Consider the following 21,764-nt stretch of genomic DNA (forward strand, 5'->3'; position numbering starts at 1 on the left):
CCTGCCCATCCTAAATGCTTATCCAATAACCCTGAAGTAACTGATAATAGGTTTAAGTACTACACTTTCCAAAGACACTACCTTTTAATGGGAGCATATTCGACACCCAAAAGTGTCCCCATTAAACAAAGCTAAGGGAGGGGGAATGGTTGAATGCCTGACAGGTTCTGTAGACTATCCCTGCATATAGAATTATTCTCCTCTTTTTCTCTCTGCCAATAACTTCTGTGCCAGTTCCAGAGAGCTTCTACAAAAGATCTAGGATGAGAGTAGTATCAAACCCATAGAGGAAGCAGAAGTTACTCCCAGTAAAAGCTAACCAAAGTAGAATATGCCCTACCAGGCCTCTCCCTTAGTAGACAGTATGTATACATGTGTGTTTCATTGAGGTTTTTTAATATACCAACTGTTATCTTCTTCTATCACAAGAAGCAAGTACAATTAAAATTCCCACTTTACAGACTTAAGGGATAAGTACAGAGAGCTTAAATGATCTGCTTGAAGTCATACAGTTCCACGATGACAGTGCTAGAATAAGAATATAGGACTATCCAACTCTAGCAGAGCTCTCTTAGTCACTAACCCCCTCCTTAACACCCATCCATGTCCTTTTGTGTGTGTGTGTGTGTGTGTGTGTGTGTGTGTGTGTGTGTTTGAATTATAACTACAAGTGGAAGGGCCAAAATTTAAAAAGCTGATATAACTGCTTATTAGACAAAGACATTGGTAGATCCCTCTCAGGAGGGGATAGTCAGCATTGGTCTGTTACAAAGCTCTAGACTCTTTCCATCTCTACACATAGCAACACAGGTTCTTGGGTCTTTGAGCTTATTTGGTTCAACCAAATGAACCTAATATCCCAATTCCTCTTACAAAAAAAAAAATAAAATAAAGAAGAAGAAGAAGAAGAATCTCACAACCATGTGCTTATAACAACACTAAGGGCCAATTAAGAGTAGCTGGCTTGCATGTTAGCCAACACACCACTGGAAAATCAATTGGCAGTCATATATTCTGCTTTGACAGTAACTCAGTTAAGATCATTGTCAAATTAAAGAACATAGAAAACCTACCAGCACTAAAGCAAGCCCTAGACATTTCCAACAAGAGAATAAAGCTTCTCTTCACCTCCCCTCACTGAATAGTACATCTTTTTTTTTTTTTTTTAGAAATATGGGTATTTTTAATTAAGGATTTTTCTTAATACAGATAAAAAGAAACCATTTTTTTTTTGATCAACATTTTCAGGAATTACTACCCTTGAAGGTTTGTCAAGGATCAGGTTCACATGGAAACACGTCCATGGGTAGCCAGCCATCTCTCACCCTCAGACAATGCCCCACTCTGTCTGTTGCTGTGCAGACGAGTGAGAGCCTTAGTGGAAAACACACATTTCAGAGCATGAAGAGAACTAAAACAGGAGGAACCAGATTGCATTTATTTTGTCCTTTTTGATATGGTAATGGACTGGGCTATGTGATCTGCCAGATTGAAAAGAAATAGTGTGCAGGATGCAATAAGGCTGAATTTTTTAACATTCTTAAAAAAAATTGATTATTTACTTTTTTTTACTAATTTAAATAGGCATTCAAAATGCTAACAATATCTAGCTTAAAATTTATAGCCTGTTTCTGGCATGGTGGCGCACACACGTAATCCCAGTGGCTCAGGAGGTTGAGGCAGGAGGATCACAAGGTCAAAAACAGCCTCAGCAACTTAGCAAGGCCCTAAGCAACTGAGTGAGACCCTGTCTCAAAGTTAAAATAATAAATAAGTAAAGGACTGAAGATGCGGCTCAGTGGTTAAATACCCCAGGGTTCAATCCCTAGTACAAAAAAAGAGAAAAAAAGTTATAAGCTCATTTAGATAGTTGAGTGCCTCCCTCCACAGGAAATTATATTGTTTACAGCCACTTGAACTTTGGAATGAAAATTGGCTGGGTTTGTACCCTGTGTCTGTGACTTAAGGAATCATTTTGATTGTTTTGAAAATACTGTTAGTATCTACCTTAAAGGGTTACTGGGAGGATCAAATGAAGTAAAGTATATAAACCAACCCGCACAATGTCTGGTATATAACAAGTGGCTCAATCATCAGTATGGTCATTATTTTTGTTTTTCAAAAAAAATAACTGTACTAGTCGAAGTTCACCAGAGAGCTAGAACCAGTAAAGGATAGAAAAAGAGATACACAGATGGACAAGAGGGGATTTCTAGGGACAATCAGTCACACAATGAACTGCCTGCAGGCTGGAGAACTAGAGAAGTTGGTTGTGCATCTCAGTCCAGGTCCAAAGGATTAAGAACCAGGGGAACTGATAGCATAATCTTTAGCCTGAGAGCAAAGGCCTAAGATCCTGAGGGGCTGCTGGTGCATATCCCAGAATCCAAAGGCTGGAGAACCTGCAGTCTGATGTCCTGCAGTCTGTATCCAGCGCCAGAAGAGAACAAGAGAAAAATTTGCATTTCCTCTGTCTTTTTGTTCTATGTAGGACTTTGGCAGATTGTATATTGCCTCCTCACATTGGGTGAAGGTGAATCTTGCTTGCCCATACACTGATCAAAAAGCAATATCTTCTGGAAATACCCTCATAAACATGCACAGAAATAACGTTTTACCAGCTGTCTGGCTATCCCCTAACCCAGGCAAGTTGACACCTAAAACTAACCATCTCTATAACAAACATCTGAGTTATATCAACATTTATGAGTTGAAAGTAGTAGGTCACTTGGTGGGGGTGGGGTAAAGGTTAAAACAACTAACAGTCCACAGCAGGTGAGCATCAGTGGCCCCATAAATCTGGTTTCTTTCAGCACATCCAGAAAATAATTAAACCCGACTAGGTTTTATAATGTAATAACCTCAAACTATATTAGTTTCCTAGAGTTGCTATAACAAAGCACCACAGACAAGATGGTCTAAAAAAAAAAAAAAAACAACAGTTCTTGAGACTAAAAGTCTAAAATCAAGATGTCAACAGAACTTGTTTCTTCTGAGAACTATGAGAAAAAAAAACCTGCTCCTTGCCTCTCTCCAGCTTCTGAGGGTTTGCTGGCAGTCTTTGGCATGCTTTATTTGGTAGATGCATCATTCAGATATCTGCCTCCATCTTCATGTGGATTTCTCCCTGGGTGTGCATGTCTCTTTCTGGATACTAATTTCCCTCTTTTATAAGGACACCAGTCATGTTGGATTAGGGCCCATGCTAATGACCTCATTTAAACCTCATTATCTCTGCAAAGCCCCTTTCTCCAAATAAGGGCACATTCTGAGCTACTACACATTGAGACTCCAGCACAATTTTTTGAAGGGTTATAATTCAACCCATAACAAGAACAGAGGACAAAAACAAAAATTATAGTTCAAGTTTTGCTGTTTTGGTTTGGGTTTTGGGCGGGGGAGGCGGGGGTTTTGGGTTTTTTGTTGGTTTGCTTGTTTGTTTTTTTGGTTTTGATTTGTTTGTTTTTTGGTACCAGAAATTGAACCCAGGGGCACTTGACTACTGAGCCCAACCCTTTATATTCTGAGGCAAGGTCTCACTAAGTTTCTTAAGTCTGGCTTTAAACTTGCAATCCTCCTGCCTCAGCCTCCTGAGCCGCTGGGATTACAGTTATGCACCGCTACACCTGGATCATAGTTCATATATTTTTGAAAAGTGTTTATTTTAATATGTTTTTTCTTTAACCTTTTAAAAATACACTGTAAATGCTTTCTAGGCTACTCAGTACCCCTCTTATGCCAAGATGGCATTGTTATTGCAATAAGAACATCCATCTTTTTATAACATTATACTCAGTTTTTTAATAGATCCTTCTTAGAGAAATAGGAAGCCAAAATTCTAATACCCTGATCAGCCCAAATGTCTATTGGATTATAACAGAATAACCATTTGGTTATTTATTCAACCAATATTAAATAAGCACTTTGTGCTTAACACCGTGTCAGACCTTACAAAGACATGGAGAAAATCTAAAATAGATACATACTATACAGAATGTTTTACCTACTTGTGAAGATATGAATTATGTCTCTTGGTTTGTCTAAATAAAAATTGATGAATCAGGTCTCTAATGAGTCCTGAATGTGTGCTCTCTAAGGCTTATATCCAGGAATCCTTGCAGGCCCTTAAAGGAATGACATAAGGTGTGATCTTTCCATGTCACCAGGGTGGCATCATGGCTTGGTGTCAGGTGGACGTATGCCATTTTTCACATGAAAGATAATTTTCATTCAAGTGCCATACCTAAATTTACAACTGTTCCTCTGGAATTGAGATTTGGCCCTGTTAAATATGGTCAGTAAACCTCAATTTAATGACTCTCGGACTGAAATCTACCCTAGATAAATACCATGGAGAAATGCACTGCAAAAGGCAGAGAACACAACCTCTCCACATGCAGAAGTGAAGCAAAGTTATCTGTGCATGATGCCAGAGGGGACGGCAGCTTTGGGTGACAGGTGGCACGCCTCTCTGCCAAGGAGAAGGCGTTGCTCCTGGCAGTTTTTTTAACTGAGGCATGTGACCTAAGTAGTGGCATTTCACAGCTGAGAAACCAGCTTGTGATATGCCTTTTGCTTTACTGAGAGGCGGGCCACATGTCCACCGGGACTGCAGCTCTAGCTGCAAGATGTTGCAATAGGTTCCCCTGTATCCTTCTTACGATCAAATATTTATGTTACTCTGGAAATACACATGGACTGTATGATTAATGACATTTTGCCAAGCAAACAAAAAAAGTGACGTCCCTCACAAAGGTGTCATTTTCTAGCAAAAGGAGTTAAAAGAAAAGGCACCAAGGTGGGCATGATGGTGCATGTCTGTAATCCCAGTGACTTGGGAGGCTGAGGTAGGACTGTGAGTTCAAAGCCAGCCTCAGCAACTTATCGAGGCACTTGCAACTCAGTGAGACCCTGTCTAAATAAAAAATATTTTAAAAAGGGCTGGGAATTTGTCTCAGTGGTTAAGTACACCTGAGTTCAATTCTCAGTACCCTCCTCCCTCCCAAAAAAGGGACCAGAATAATGAGTGAGCAGGAAAAATTAAAAGTGAGAGCTTATTTATCAGCTTTTGGTAGAAATTTGTAAAAGAGGCTCTGCTGTGTTTTGATTAATACAGCAAATGGAAGATGAACTCAAACTCTGCATTCTCAACACTTGGACATCTGAGTCCACTTTTCCAACTTCCGTAATTCCCCTTTAGGTACCTTTTAGTCCAGAATTATTAAACAGTTCACCATTCCCTGTACACCTGTTAGCACTTTGCTCCAAACCCTTATATCACATGCTTTTACTCATGAGAGATTCCATTTCTATCTAGCTCTGTATTAGCTATCATCTAAGACCCAGATGTAATGCCATTTATCACAAGAAACTTCTCTGATATCCCTAGGGGCCAAGTTACTTGCCTCTCCTGGGACTTCTACATCTTATCACCCTTATGGCAATAACAATCTCTCTCTGTCTCTCTCTCCCTCTCTAGCTCTCTCTCATTCTGGGCTATAAGCAATGACAGAACTGCAGGGTATCCACAAAGTCTGGAAACACAGATAACATTATTTTATTGTATTGTAATATAATGTATGCATAACTTATTACAAATGTTTGCCTATGTGCCAAACGTTATCTGCATCAGCACACCTGGAATGATTTTTGATACCTGGTGCCTGGCAGAGTGCCTAAGGTTTAGTAGGAACTGTACTTGTGGAATAAACTGATGAACTAGGTGGCTAATTGATACGAAGCCAAGTATTGCCCTTCAGACCTACCTTCAAAAACTGAGTAAAGAAAGCACAGAAAGTAAGTAGAATATGTGAATAAATGAAGATAAATGGTCAGGAGACGGGGTGTGGAGAACAAAGGCTGGCTAGAGTAAAAGTCCTGCATCTTGTAGCAACTAGCTGTATGCAACTTCAGGTAAGTCAACTACCTCAAAGTTTCCTTTTCAAATCAGGAACTTAGAAATGTGTTTTCTTCAGCACAAAATCTATAAATTTATGTAAATGTTAAAATATATAGTAGCTTATAACTTTTGAGGAAATGCAGAGCTCAAGAGACAATTATTAATACTGAAAAAGAGAAAACAATATCACCTATGGTACAATGGAATGCAACAAATTGTGTTTATTGAGAAGTGTTTAGTTTCAAAAATACTTTCACATTGCTCATCTGGTCCTCACAGGAAACTTGGAAGAAAGGCATGACAGACTCTTTATAGATGAGAAGACAGACTTAAAGCAGTGGTTTTTTGTTGTTTTTTTTTTTTTTCCATGTCCAAGGTCAGGAGCAGAGCTAAAAGAGGAGGTGAGATGAAACCTAGCCCTCCTACGCAATGCACCTCCCACTGCACATGGGCACCAAAGTCTAACAGGAAGAGAGAGTACCACAGGCCAATAGGCACACAAAAGAAAAAGAGAAAACAACCTCTGAGGATTTTAGTTGACATTAAATGTGCATTTTCTTCAATTATCAGAAAAGTTAAAGGTAAATAATGATATTAAGTAGATTCTACCCACAAAACAATTACTTGGATTTTTCTCTTTGATGTGTTCCACTTTTATGAGAAAGAAACAAATAAAAATAAGCTATAAAGAATTTAGTAGAAACCAAACACTTCCAAGGTCACTGGTTCTTGGGAAATGAATAATTAGTCCACTATCTTATTTCATTTACATTTACAGTGCGAGACAATAAGAATTGACATGAAACTCAGCCAGCTCTTAAATCACCAAACCCCTTACTAAAGCAGGGAAGGCATTTAAAACAAAAGTGTTTCTTATTTAATTCAACTGAACATTTATTGAACGTCTACAATGTGCAAAGCACTGTTCTAATTGCTGCAAATGCATCAGAGAACAAAACAAACCCAAGGTCTCCCGTTCCACAGTTTACATTCGACGAGGAGACACATTCTGTTGGGGAAGGGTATTCTCATTGAAGAAGGCATTCTTGCTTCCAGAAATGTGATTAACTAAAGCGTCACATCCATCAAGTATTCAGGTTACCTAATACATATTTTTAAAAATTACTGGATATAAGACATGAATAGATCAATATATTAAGTATAATTTTCTAAATTTTGAAACCACTTTCTGTCTATTTTAGGAGTGAAGAACATTGCTTTCAGACCTATAAATGACTGAAAAAATGTGTGAAAAAAATATATACAATGTACTATGCACTGTCATAGGGAGCATGTTATTAAAAGGAGGTGAGATGAAGTTTCTGTCCACACTGTGGTCCATGGACCAGCAGCATCGACACCTCCCAAGAGCCTGGTAGAAAGGCAGACCCTCAGAGGCCCACTCAGCCCCGACCAAATCAGAATATGCAATTTAACAAGTTCCCTGGGTGATTTGTGTGCACGCTAAAGTTTAAGAAGATTCTTCTAGTGCATTTCTCTGCACCTAGAGAATCTAAAAATAACTCACTGAAAGGGAGAACATAAGCACTTCAAAAATTAATCACTCCCTTGATATTTTTTCATTTTTTAAGAAGTAATTTCTTTTCAAGTAAGATTTTACTTTAAAAATGGCAGATCAAGGATATTACATACTGAACTTTCCTGCAGCATGTGTCAACACAGAAGAAAAATGAAATTTGCCTTTTCATGGTTTCAAATCTGGCATTTCTAGGCTTAGTAGGAAATGAGGATACCTCCCCCTCCCCCCAAAAAGGGAAATCATCCCTCATTTTATCAATGCTCAGTGCCTTCCTCTACTCTCTGTGATTTAGCAACCACCTATTAGCAGGATAAAGAGATGTGGGGAGCTTTAGGGTGTTCCATCTTATGTGAAGTTCCATTTGAAATCACGTTGCCCTTGGCTCAGAGGAAAATGATGTAGAAGACAGCATCCTTGGTACTGAGCCACCTAGCACACCCAGCAAAACCAGCTGCCAGACGACAAGCAATCGTAGTCAAGAAAGCACATGAGGACTCCAGGAAAAGTCAGGAAATGGGTCAAAGCCAGTTCCCTCTCCATTTATCACAAAACTGATGCTTTACAAAAAGAAGAGAGTTTGGAACGGAGATTGTATCCACGCACAGGCCATAGAGGCTCTGCTTCGTTATGCACTTGGGAGAGTGTTTCAGCCCCACCTACGCCCTGCCAAAACAGGGCAAAGCATCCAAGCACAGCCACAGAGCAGGCCCCAGAGGGCACTGAAAAAGGAGACAACAGCAATGAGCAGGAAATCCAAGCCAGGGAATTTTCATTAATCATGCTTTCAAAGAAGCATGATTTTCCTCTGTTATGTGACCAACATTCAAGGATTATTCTGTATATACTAAATACACAGGAAAGTTTTCTCCAACATTAGTATATTAAACTATGGGTGTAAGAGATCCCCCACTTCCAACTTTAGGGGAAAAAAATCTCTCAGTCTGTCATTACCATCTGCTCTATAAGATATAGAAATTTCAGTAGGGATCTTTACCTACTATAAGTGGGGGTCACCTCCATTCACATATATGTTAATATTGTGCCTTCTCCCAAAATAGAGTTGAGGCTTTTATAAAAAGAGTATGAAATAATGCTTTTGAAGTAAGTTGGAAGAAACCAATATCTATATACATAAACTAGAACATTTCTGAGATTGAGCATTAAATTTAGTTTTAAGCTTCCTGGTAGGCAAGAAAAAAATGGAACAATACAACACTCTCATGAGTGATTAAGATGAAATATGTCAGAGCTTCAAGAGAAACAAATGGCTTCATGGGATCAAAACCCAAAAGGAAATTTTTTACAATAGATTTTCTATAAGGGGCATTGAATAGCATGGGCAATGTCTTCAATTAAAAAATATGCAAAAATTATAAAGCATTATCTATTTGCAATCACACTATGACCTTTAAGAAATGAAAAAGGGAAATATTAACATACAATTTACAAAAGACAGTTCTCCAGGGAGAATTATAAACAAAGTCAGGTCTGTAATATTCTAGAAACCTAATTTTATGCAGAGAGTTAATAATGAGCTTTTAGATGATACAAAGACATACTAAATATCAATTCCCTCATCTGATCTTCTGACAGGAGCTGAGTAAAGAATAATTCTAGGCTATGATATCGGGTGAGGTAACCCATGTAATTAACTGAAGAACGATTTGGGGCATGGGGCCAGCAGGTGGCCAAGTTAATGAACCATTGTAAAAGCTGAGACTCTCTTCTTGTATCTGGGGGCTGCACACCACTAGAGAGAATTTCAAAACAGTAAGAACTGACACTTCTAGGAACACGTGGTTTGGAATCTCAGTTGAGCCCTCCTAAAATCTTCTCTATTTGTGTTTTACCAGCTTCTTTTCCCTTTACACTCCCCTCATTGAACCATTGAGAAAAGGAAAGTTACAAGATGTTGTTTTCAAACCTTCTTCTCCTTCTTTCCCAAACTTAACTACATCACCACCCAGAGGAAAGGTTTCTGCTCCAGGTTTCTTGGCCCTGCCAAGATTTCTTCTTGCTTCTTCATTATCTTTGCTTCATCATTTGTCTTCAAACTTCCCCTTTCTACGCAATCTGTTCCACCAGCCTTTAAAGCTGCCAAAGCCTTTCCCTTCTTTGAGAACGTTTTCACTTCTCTCTAGCCACCATTGCTTTCTCTCAACTTCACCTTCCTTCCTTTCTCAGTCGCTAGGACCAATGCTGCAAGCAACAGCTTCCACTTCCTGGTGAACTCTGCTCCTCTCAATGGATTTATAAGTCAAGAGATTATTGAAAAGACAGGATGCTAGAAAGAAGTGGAGGCTACATGAAATGGTCTGAATATCCCTCGATATTCACATGTTAAAGCTTAATTCTATCTTGGTGGTATTAAGAGGTGCAGTCTATTGGTAAGTGATTGAGTTATGAGGGCTCTGCCTTTGTGACCAGATAAATGTCTCATAAAAAGGTCCTTGTTGTTTTCCATCACTTCTACCACATGAGGACATTGGGTTCACCCTCTTTGGAGGATTCAGCTTCCAAGAGCCATCTTGAAAGTAGAGAACAGCCCTAAATGGACTTCAAACCTAATCATGGCTTCATCCTGGACTTCCTAGCCTCCAGAACAGTGAGAAATAAATGTCTGTTGATCATAAGTTACCCAGTCACAGGTATTTTACTATAGTAGCACTAAGGAACTAAGACACTACTAATCTGGACACTTCTGCATTCCCCTCTCCCTTTCCTGTCAGCTCTGTTTGTCACTATTCTCTTCTTAAAACTGTCTCTTCCCTTGGCTTCCGTGCTGTCTGGTTCTTCCCTGGATTTTTCTCTTTCTCCTTATCTAATTGGTCTTGGTCCTTCCCTTTTCTGTATCATCTTATGCATTTTCATGCTCCCCAAAGTTCTTCCCTTAACTTGCTTCTGTTTTCACTCTCTATCCTCCCTCTTGGCAATGTCATCAACTTTTGTGGTTTCAGTCTCACACCTATTTGCTGAAAATCGCAAATCTATCTCCCTTGCCAGAAGGTCACCCTACTGAATCTCTTGACTGCATTTTTCTCATAGATACCTCACACTGAGTTTTCCCATTCTGTGCTTCCTCTTTTATTTTCTATTTAGTCCTAACAAAATAGAATCCTGGAGTCATCCTAGATTTCTCCTTTCTTTGATTCTCAGAACCCATGGGTTTCTAAACCCTAATTTACCTACTCCATGACTGTCAAATCCATTCTTTCTATTCCCTTCCCAATGACACTTCCTTAAGTAAACCTCTCATCATCTCTGAACTAAATTGATTAATTTAATAGGCTTTTCTACTACGGCTCCCCATCCAAAATGTCTTCCTAACTTTCTTCTATCTCTTCATATAGGCCTTTTCTTAATCTGTCCTCTCTAAATCTTTTGATGTACTCTTCCAAAATATAAATATGTTCATGGTTCCTCTCTGCTTACAATTCTTCACAGGATCATCATGCTTACAAAATAGAGTCTGAGTTCCTTGGCCTGATAAGCATGTCCCTTCATGACCCAGGCGCTTCCTCCCATTACAGCTGGATCCTTCTCCACTGCCTTTCCCGGAACACATTCCTTCCAGGGCTAACAATACATACCGTTCCTTGAGTAGACATTGTTTTCTAGATCAGTATTTCTCTTCATATTCACTCCTTTGCTTCCTCTTCTTATTCCTCTAATGCAGTGAACCTCAGATGTCACCTCTACCACAAGGCCTCTCTGCACTTCCCCTCTCTTCTTTCTAGAGAAAGCTAGTCACACTTCTCTTGGTTAGCTCTGTACCTCTTACCTACATTTAGTAAACTGAGCAGTGTTCCCTATATGGTGAACTCCTTAATAGGAATTTAGGCCATATATCTTTGCTTCTCAGTGACTATAGCAGAGGTCTGACCCAGAGAAAATGTTAACTACTTTTTTTTAATGAAGATAGAGATCTAAGCATATCTTTTTTTTTTTAACCAACACAGTTCTACCTGTTGACCAAAAAGTGAAAGCAACAGACAGTGTATTTATCCAGGAAAAGGAGCATTACATGTTTATTATAAGTTATCTCCACTAATTCAATATCCCTATATTACCTTTGGAAGTCTATTGTAAACAGTTTCTTCTCTTTAACATATTACCAGCAATTTGCTTATTGATCTTTTTTCTCTGCTCTTTATAACATAGAAACTATAAAATGTGTTGAGAGCCACAGAGAACAATGAAAACTGGCTCAGATTATCCAATAGCTGAGGATTATGCTGTACAAGCAAAAGATTTGCACTCAGGGCCACAGGCTGAGTTGGTGTAATTGTTATGAAGAGAGAATGAGGATCCAGACATGTGTAGCTCAATGCAAGAAAATAAGCAAAATGTAATCAGTTAAATCCCTAAATCCTTTGGGCCAATCCTATTCCAGACCTCTGTAATTCAACCCTAGCCACCTTTATCCAATTTTCTCATCTTTAACCATTTCATATCATCCCTGGTTATTTATAGAGCATGTATCCCAGAAATATCTGATCCATGTGATCTCTCCTGCTTCACCACAACTCTCATGAAAAAGAGTCCTTCCTTTCCTTTTTCATTTTAACAAGGTACTCTTTTCTGTTCTTAATTTATTTTTCTGTTCTTAATTTATTTTTCTTCATTAAGAGGCTGGGGTGTGGCAGATTTACAATCTCTGCAAGCTGGAGTTTCCTGTGAAATAGCCACTCTGAATTGGAAGCTTATTTTCTCTAAGAAAAGAGCTTTATTACAAGATGACAACAAGCACAGATACAGAGTTGGTCAGATGCAGAAGTGGAAGCAAATCAGCTAAGAAAGTGACTTGATATAAGCTTTCTAGGAAAACGTGGAGAGCAGGTGAGTTGGGAATGAAAAAAGTTGAAGAGAAGAGGCTTCTGTTTTTCAGAGACTTTCTGAGTTTGCAAGTTCAGAAAGCAGTTCTTAGCAATTTCAAGATGCCAAACTGTGGTCACGGTGAGCGGGTTGTTGAAGTGATGACAAAGGACACAGAGTTAAGATCAACGTACAATGAGGATAGGGATCCTTATTGCACCAATAGGTCATACATGCATATTGCAGTTACCCAAAACTAAGGCAAGGATTTACACTGAGAGGAAGACTATCAGCTGTGAGCACAGGTTCTCAGTGGCAGAGAGGAGCCGCCTAAAAGCTGTTAAATGACACAGTGAAGTTGGGAAGAATGCTGTTGGACCAGATGGTAAGAACCTCACAGGAGGAAAATACATAAGGGCAGGTCATGTGAGTTAAAAAACAAACAAAATCCCCTTGGTTTCGAAAGTTATCTAACACAAAGCTAAATTAGTCTTAACTTTGCTACTAATGAAATATGTAGACTTGGATAAGTCATGTCATTTTATTGTTTTGAACCTTAGTTTTTTAATGTGTAACATGAGATGCTATACTTTTTTATGCCAGTTGACTTTTTATTTACAAAAAGTTTTAAAGCAATGATACTTTAGGAAATGGGAATTAAGTCAGAGAAATTTTTTTCCTAGATAACATTCATAACCTATAAAACTCTGAGTAAATTCTGATTAAGGTGACACTATAACATTTTAAAATAAAGTTGAAAAGTCCTATTTGAGTTTGCATTTCTACATGTAGGAACCTCATGTGTAAACATTTCCACACGGACATATTTGTTTACAGGATATTCTATCCACATCTCAAATGGTTAGCCTTGAGTTTTATTTTCATCTTATGTTGCTAGGTTTGGGGCTCAAACATGTACACCTCATTAGTTGATTTTTTGTACTTGCTCAATACTTATCAGCTGAGAAGACTCCATCTCTGGTGGCAGTTTAACAAAAGCAACTTAAAGGGAGGTCTGTGTAGCATCCCCTGTTCAATGAAACACTGTGTGAAGTAGAAAATATGACCATGAATACTATTCTTGTTTTACAAATAAAATTGAGATGTGTATACAGTGTTTCCCAGTCGCTTGCGCATTCTTTTGAAAAGTAATTAAATGTGATTTTTTTTTTTTTTTTGGTAATCCATGAGCCTATGAGTACTTATATACTTCTATGTCTCTTCCAATGGACTATGGGGAACCCTGAGGATAATAATACTACTAGTAATAATAATAATAGTAATTGTTCCCATGATTATTATTTTAATTTATGTTTCTAGTGTCCAGAAAAGTGTGTGATTCATAGTAGACACCAAGTACTCATTAATTAATTTCTTCATTAGAAAGCAAATAAATTACTTGGTAACCAAAGAATTTCTTTTCCCAAAAATCTTTTTCTTCAATTGCCTATTATCTGAATTATTTAGATAACAGGTATCTAAGTATTCTATCTTCAATGTGTTGGCTCTGAAGTGCATAAAACAAGATAATCCTAAAATTGATAAATAAGGATTTCTGATCACCAAGTTTCTGGGTGAACTTATAAGTTCTCTATATAAAACATTAATTCTATGTTTGGTAAAACAATGCCATCAGTTTAAGAAAGCAAATCTTCCTGTGAGACTGAAAAAAAAATAAAATTATGATTTTAATGTAAGATTTAAAATGTAGACATGCATAGAGAGTAATTAAGTATAAGAAAGATGTAAATGTTTCTACATAAATTTAGAATTTAATGATAACTCTTTCATGAATAAGACAGGGATCATTTTGACAAGTCTTTATGTCTTGCCTTGACTCTGGTTTCAGCTACAGTCTCTCTAAAAATTGATATCTTTCTCCTAGTGAGATGTTGCTTACAAACTAATATCAGAATGGAATTCATTACGAGTAGTTTTTGTTTTTTCAGGAGTTGTAGATATACCAAACTATTCTCTCCTCAACTCTGGTTCCCCAGACCCTGTGGCTTTCCTAGAGAGTACGCTGAAAATACAGCTTCAATGAATCCCTTTAAGATGACAATACTATAGCCCCTACCCAGAGAGTTATCAGAAATCGATAAACCAGTCATTGTACAATTAACTCCATTGGTCAGAGAAAAGCTTCAGTACTCAAAAGAAGACTGCCAACTGCCCAGGCACAAGATAGGAACATAAAATAGATGCTGCCGCCACCACCTGTCCTAAGCATACCAGCTCCTTATAAAATTGGCTCCAAGACAAATATAGTCAGAGCACAAAGATATGACAGAAGAATCAAGAAGAGTTCAAGTTTTCCCAAAATATCAAAAGTGTATCTTTACCACATTGTTGTTATTCACTAAATATTAATTAATAACTTAGAAAATTGGTCTGATAAGTCTAGCCAACATAGGAGAAAAGAGAAAAAAATTAATCTGGGTCCATTCTGAGTAGAATAAATGATTATATTTTTAAATTATGCTAACACAATGTAAGAATTTATGCTCATGATCTATTAAATTACCACTTTATTTAAAAAGAAGTTAAGAAACTACATAACATAGTTTGCAAAACTCACCTGGTAAAATATTTGAAATGTAAAAGTTGGGGTTTAAAAAGATGAATTTTCAAGCATAAAATATATTGATAAACCAGCTGGAGAATCAAAACTAAACCTTGTTCTCATTAAATTGAAAATATTAAATCCAAGTGTGTATTATTTATACCAAAAGAATCATAGGTTTGAATACCCTACATCAAAAGACTGTTAACTACACCAAAATTCACCTGGTCAGCCTGGCTGGCAAATATTGTCTCTCTTCTCCCTCCTAACTTTTTGCTAAAAGGTATTCCTTTGGAGTACTTTCTATACTTTCCAACTATCCTAATAGATAGTAGTTCCTAGAATTCTACAATTACTGAAGTTTTAATAGTTGATTTTCCCCCTTCCCATCAAATGGATCTCCCTACACATTTCAAAAAGAATTCCCTTCTATTATCTTTGAATCAAGTCAAACCTGCTTGAACATCTTTCTTAAAACCCATACTCTTTGGCACATGCTTCAAGATTCTACATTATTATCCTCCATATTCCATCTTTATGGAATCACAGAATATCACAGCCTACTTCTGTCTTTATTATTAGTTGCTGGCCTGGACTTCCCATTCCAGTAAATATATCTGCTTGTTTTTCCCTCTAGGGAGACACTTTCAATACTGCTACAAATGTTTACAATCTATGTAACCAAATAAAACACTGACCAAAATTTCTTTGCCTCTAATTTTTCTCAAGATAACTAAATCGCCAATATTTTTTTAATATTTCTTAAGCATAAGTATAACTCATATTTTTAAAGTCTATATTGCCAATGATTAGATTTTACTAGTTTTATGTGTTCAAAATGCACTTTTAGTGTAAACTACTTAATAACTGAGAGTAAGTTTTAAAATTTGTGACACAGAGTTTTATATAGTAAATGTTCAAGGTGAGTTGAACATCCACTGTACTAGCATTTCATTTAAACTACTTAGAGTTATTGGTGTATCTACAAGGTGGTGTGATATAAAGTGGAAAAGCATACTGTCAAAAATAGTTCATAGCAGGACAAGTGGCTACTGAAGGAAGCTAGAATCCTAAGGTCAGAAAGTAGGAATTCTAAGATAAATTCATCAAAATTCTAGAATCTACTAATAAGCTAAAAAGGCAGACTTAAGCTAATAATTTTACCTTTAAAAGAAAAATATCACATTTCTACCATTTGATATAGTAGCACTAATAATAGTGATAATAATAACAGTGCAAGGATGAAGGAAAGAAGATATGACTTAATAGAGGCACATACTGTTTAGAAGACTTTGGTTTAATAATGGATCTATGATCTAGTTAAAGTTAGCTATCATGGTGAAGGAACCAGAACCCAGGATATATGAGAGAAGAAAATGATGAGGTGTAGTATAAGAAAGAGAGAACTCACTGAAAACAATATCACATGAAAGAAGAGTTTGCATTCTTTGGGATGATACCCAGGAGTTGATGGGAATTTGGAGGAAATTTCAGGGAGTCAGTTTGTGGTATAAAGAAGAACAAACTGAGAGATTCTGCTTTGGAATTTAACTCCAAATTTTTCCCCACTCTCATTAGAAGACCTAATCACAATCATAACTTTGGAGCATGGATAAGGTTGTAATAGTGGAATTTTAAGTATCCTAAATTGGTTGGCCTAAATAAACTTTCAAGACAATTCCCTTCCTTCTTATATGAAAAAAATAGAGCAATTCATTAAGATAACTTCCTGTGAAATAGGTTGCAGCCAAGAAAAGAAAGGTATAGAGAAAATTATTGTAAGTAGACAAGAACTATGATAGTAGGTATAAAAATATTATATGTAATTGCATTAACTAAAACAATCACTTTATCCTTGTACAGTACTTATGACTTAGAAGGACTTTCCTCTGATGCCATAAGAATTTTAACTTTAGTTTTATATGAAATAGTAAATGTTGCTAAAAGAAAAAGATCCAACTTTGAAAAGAAGTAAAAAAGGTCAGTTTTAAATAATATATAAGCAAATTCCCCAAAAATATTATCCTACAATGAAAACCAAACCAAACAAAAAGTGAATATTTCCATCAGGAAAGTAGCACCATTAAACCTTTGTCATATCATTGCCTGTCTCCTGACCTAAGACATATGAAGAGAAAAATGTTTAAAACAAAATGAAAATATTTCTCCTCCCCCAAAATTTTTTTTAACTTTTTTAAGCTACAAATTCAAAGGATATTCTTCATTGCACTCACTCAATGCTTTGAATTTAATCAAATAAAATTATTGTAGGTATTGTTTTAAACTTGATTTTGGATGGGAGCAATCTTAATTTCATCAGAAGAATGGAATAATGTGTCCTTGGCCGAGATATTCTCAGTAGAGGCTATTTTTGTACTCCATGTTTAGCATATTTAAAGATACACATTCCAGGTGAGCAGCTCATTTCAAAGTGCATTTGACTTTTTCGTGAAGCTCTATTGCTTCAATGCTCCTCTGCCTCCTTGACAGATCTTTCTCAACATTTCTTTCAGGAAGCAATCATGAACAATTTCTGGAAAGTCTATTGCAGGTAACTTCACACGCACTGATTCTCTCTTCTGTCAAGTAAACTGGTCATGTTGTTATGACCAGACAACAACTGCAGCACAAATGATATGATAGAGCATTGAAAACAATGTGAAAGAATATAAAAACTAAATTCTTTTGGATGAAAATTTAAAAACAGAAAATACCTCAAAGCTTACTTCAATGTACAATAAAGTAATAAAGCAATATTTTAAAATGAGGTCGTTCAAAGACTAGATGCCTTATCTATGATTGCAAAGTCACCCAGATTAACTATAGAAATGAAGGCCACAGTAGTGTAGTCTTTTTTGATATTTACTGGATTGGGTTAATTTCTAACTTAAGAAATGGTGGCAACAAATTAATGAGGCAATGGCCGATTTGGAAAGGAGAAGTGAAGGTCACTGGAGGTTCCAAGATTTTTAAGCTCCAAATTGCCAATATTCAGACAAATAGGCTTCCTTGCTGAATAGTGCCCAAATGGTAAGGACAACACTGATAATGTGGACTTAGCTGCTATTTACAGGAAACCGTCACCATTACATGACCCCATCAGTCTGAAGGCAGGGAAATTACTAAGTGATCCAAGAAAGTGCCTGTAGGCCAATACACAATGCATCTCTGAGAAGCAGAGGGCAAAGCCTTAGGAAAAATACATTTTTAGTTGGAGCTTACACCAAGAGCTTACACAAAATTTCTTTATGGATAGCAGAAAATAAAAGCAATTCTGTTTTCACAAATGTTATGTCTAATGAAAAGAGAAATTAATTTCCTTTAAGAAGAAACAAGACAGCATATATAAATGGCTAAGTGAATAGTTGTAATCTCCTGTAATGAAATCACTTGATTGGAATAGTGTGAAGATACTATCTCTGCAATACAGTTACAGTCAGAAAGCAGAGGGGAAATAAAATAGTCCAAAGTAATACACAGGTAAAGTTATAAGTCATTCCTCAACAAAATTAGAAAACAGAAGTCCAATTAATTTTCCAAAAACATAATTCTATTCTCAGAAAGCAAACTCTATTAGCAATTATTTTTACCAAAGTAATACTATTGGGAAATAGATATAAGAAAAGTGAATCTTTCTTCTACACCTTCCTTCCTCAAAATATCTTATATAAAATATGGAAAATAAAAATCAGTAAAAAATGATAAAACATTAGTTCTTCCTGAAGAAATAATAATATCAATAATCAACTGCCTAGCTCAGTGGAGGGAAAATGATTAAATATGTCAATAAACCACATTCAACCTGGATTTTGTCATTCCTTTTGGAGAGATCTCTCCAATGCTGATATTTCACACATTTTTAACTTTTACTTTCAAAATGTTCCATCTAAGCACTAGAGGAAACTATATTAAACATTAAAGTGTAGGAAATTAACATTAAACATTAAAATGTGAGGATTTAACTTCTGGACTTAAATTTGTGTCTTAAAAAAGTAATGAGTCTGTATTCAAAAAGAAGGATGCAGTTCATAATTTAAAATCAAGATACAGAAACAAGAATTATATGTTAGAAGTGACAATATTATAGCAGAAAGTTTTTTTCAAAAGCAAATTCTGAAATTAAAATTGTATAATTCTATATCATTTTTGTTTGTTCTGAAAACAATGCCTTTTATAAATTAAAGCATCTTTACTCATTCCCTATGATCATATAACTATTTTACTAAGAATGCTTCCTAAACTTTATAATCAGACCTCACACGAGTAACTAAATTTTGTGTAAATATTTTTAAAAGTGAAGCCATGTCTATGGGCTTTCTTTCTTTCTTTTGATTTTAAGAAATATGAATGCAACAACACCCTCAAGATTCTCTTCTTCATGCCAGCATATACACATGTGGATTATCCTAGATGTCAATTTAGTGCCAGGGCCTCAATTTCCTTATAAACCTACTAGGGAAGTTAAGAATAGATGAGCTCAAAAGTCTCATTTTTATCCAAAAATTTAAGTAGGCTAAGATGAAGAGAGTAAAGAAAATCTTTAAGCAAGAAATTCTTTGAGAATTCATGGCTACAACACACAGGGGAAAAAAACTAAAGCTTTTAACCTCAGGTCAATCTGTTTCATTTTTAAAAGGCATTTTAAACCTGACATCTGCTATCCTTTTATTGGTAATTTATAATTGGTCTAACATTAAATTTGAAGAGCAAAGTCATTGTGATGATAGGGGGGGAAAAAAACTAGAAACCAAGGCTCAAATCCAAGAAGTTTTCAGTGTCATCTGTCATAAAACAAGATAATTATTGGGGAAGTGAGGAAATGTGTGTTTCTAGCATTTACAGCAAGGAATAAATGGTTTGAATTATTTACAATTTCTTTGTATCTAAGTTATCCCAGAATTGGAGATAAATTTCCAATGTCCTGAGGGAGATGGCTCCATTAATCCCACATTCTCAGGGACATTTTGGATTCTAATATGGGATGAGAGAGGACAAAGGAAACACCATCTGACTGTTGAAGACAAGGTAAAGCTTTCAAATTAACATTCAGAGACAGCGATTTCTTTTGATTAACCATTCATTCAGGATTAGTCAGCCTATTGAACTTGAATAATCATAACCAGTCACTGAAGGGTAATCTAACACCTTGGGCCAATAAGCCTGCCAAACAAAAACTTAGAATATGAGGAGAAACCATCGTGTAAGACTAAAATCTACAGCTGGACACTTTGCATGGAGACTGATATTTTTTTTTATGCTCCTCCTATCCCCAGTAACACCATGAGATGCGGTTTGCTTACGCTATAATTACAAGGGAATGAGGATAAAAAGCAATGCCTGGGTGGGCGTGTACTAAGAAGGGTAAAGTCTGTTCCCCACAGTGCTAGAAATAAACAGGGACGATACTATGATCCCAGGAGCACATCATGCAATACCTTGGTTTTCTCAGTACTTTTCTTTCCCAATATAATGCCTACCTTCCGTGTGGACAGCAGAAACATAGGTCCAATTGTAACGCTTGACTATGTCAAGCATCGCCCTTGCCTGCAAAGTGTCAGAAGGGACAACCCTCAGGAAGTATTTGTACAAAGTTTTGTCACTCAGATCGATGCTTGTGGCAGAATAGGCGATCTGGGGAATGTCGAACAGCTGGAGCAGGTTCTGGACTTGAATGGCTACTGAGCTGGAACCCGGGCCGATCACTCCAGCAATAGGCTTTTTAGTCCTGCCTGGGGGGAGAGTCTGGCCGTCAGGCAGGCACCGGTTGAGCCCATCCTTCTCATCTCGAATGGAAATCAGAGAGTCCCTGATGAACTCGATGCTTTGTTCCAGAGCCACGGAAGAGTGCCAGCAGGAGTCCCTGATCTCACTGCCCAGGGTGATGTTGGGCAGGAGGACGGGGTCCGCGTTGATCTTATCCAATGTGTGGAACATGGCCTCCACCCTCTGGATGCCATACTGCTCCCTGATCTCCCCACACTTCCTTTCGGGCACCTTCTCGGCAGGGGGCTGGTGATGGACTGAAAAGAGGGCTCCAATAATGACATCTCCGTCCATTCTGGCCACAGAGCGCTGCGATGAGGCCCCCGCCAGCAACACCTGTCTGCCGGGGTTCTTGGGGAGAAGGAACATCTCCAAAAAGATCGCTGGGAAGAAAACCAAGAGGAGCCGGACCATGGTGGTGAGGACGCGGTACACAGCCGGCCAGCAGCGTTCCCACGCTGGTCCCGCCTGCAGGCTCTGGGAGCGCACCACTGAGACGCCAGACGCTGCCTCTCGCGGCTTGGTCCCCCTCGCCAACACGGCTGGTCCAACGCCTTGGCCGCCTCCTCCACCTCCTCTTTCCCCTCCACCTCCTCTCCCTGGTCCTCCACGACCGCCCGCACACCCTGCAGGCGTTTTTAGAGGGAATTCAAGTCCCTGTCCTTCACCGTTGCATCAAGGTAAATTGATCAAGGGTACAAGTGGGAGTCGTGTTGGCGGCGGTGAACTGGACGCTGCTGGTAAAAGAGGGAGAAAATAATTCAAATCCTGATCATCGGAGGACGTGTGTTTAAACTCTGGGGTTAGTGATGCTAGTTGTTGCCCCGTCCATTTCATTTCAGCACATCCTGATAGCAGCTGCAGGGACTGCTCCGAAAGCAGTTCTGGTCAGTAAAGAAAGTGGTATATCCTGCTCCCAGCGCTCTCACAGCTCACAGGCGGCAAAGAGCCCCCACCACCTGCCTGCCCGCTTCTCCAGCTCAAGTCTCTTCCCATGCCCAACCATCTATGACTTTCTGACTCCTGAGCAGGGGCCGGGGGCAGCAAGGGAGGGAGAAGAGAGGAGGGGAGGAGCTAAGTCCTTCAACCTAAGAGAACTTTTCGAAATTTGAAGAGATTAACTTTTTCCCCTGAAGAAAATTTGGAAACTCATTCTAAAGGTGGAAGCTCTACTTACAAATGAA

General features: G+C 37.8%; 1 protein-coding gene across 3 annotated transcripts in view; it reads right to left on the reverse strand.

The window, feature by feature from the left end:
• Window positions 1-20,994, reverse strand: part of Grm1 (glutamate metabotropic receptor 1) — a 376,580-nt gene extending 355,586 nt beyond the window's left edge. For all 3 annotated transcript variants that reach the window (XM_076859661.2, XM_076859662.2, XM_076859663.2), the window contains exon 1: window positions 20,295-20,994. In XM_076859661.2, coding sequence (XP_076715776.2) covers window positions 20,295-20,994 — 700 coding nt within the window. The remainder of the gene's footprint in view (window positions 1-20,294) is intronic.
• Between the last annotated feature and the right edge of the window lie 770 nt (window positions 20,995-21,764).

This window comes from Callospermophilus lateralis, chromosome 6 (assembly GCF_048772815.1).
Source record: "Callospermophilus lateralis isolate mCalLat2 chromosome 6, mCalLat2.hap1, whole genome shotgun sequence".
Lineage (NCBI taxonomy): Eukaryota > Metazoa > Chordata > Mammalia > Rodentia > Sciuridae > Callospermophilus > Callospermophilus lateralis.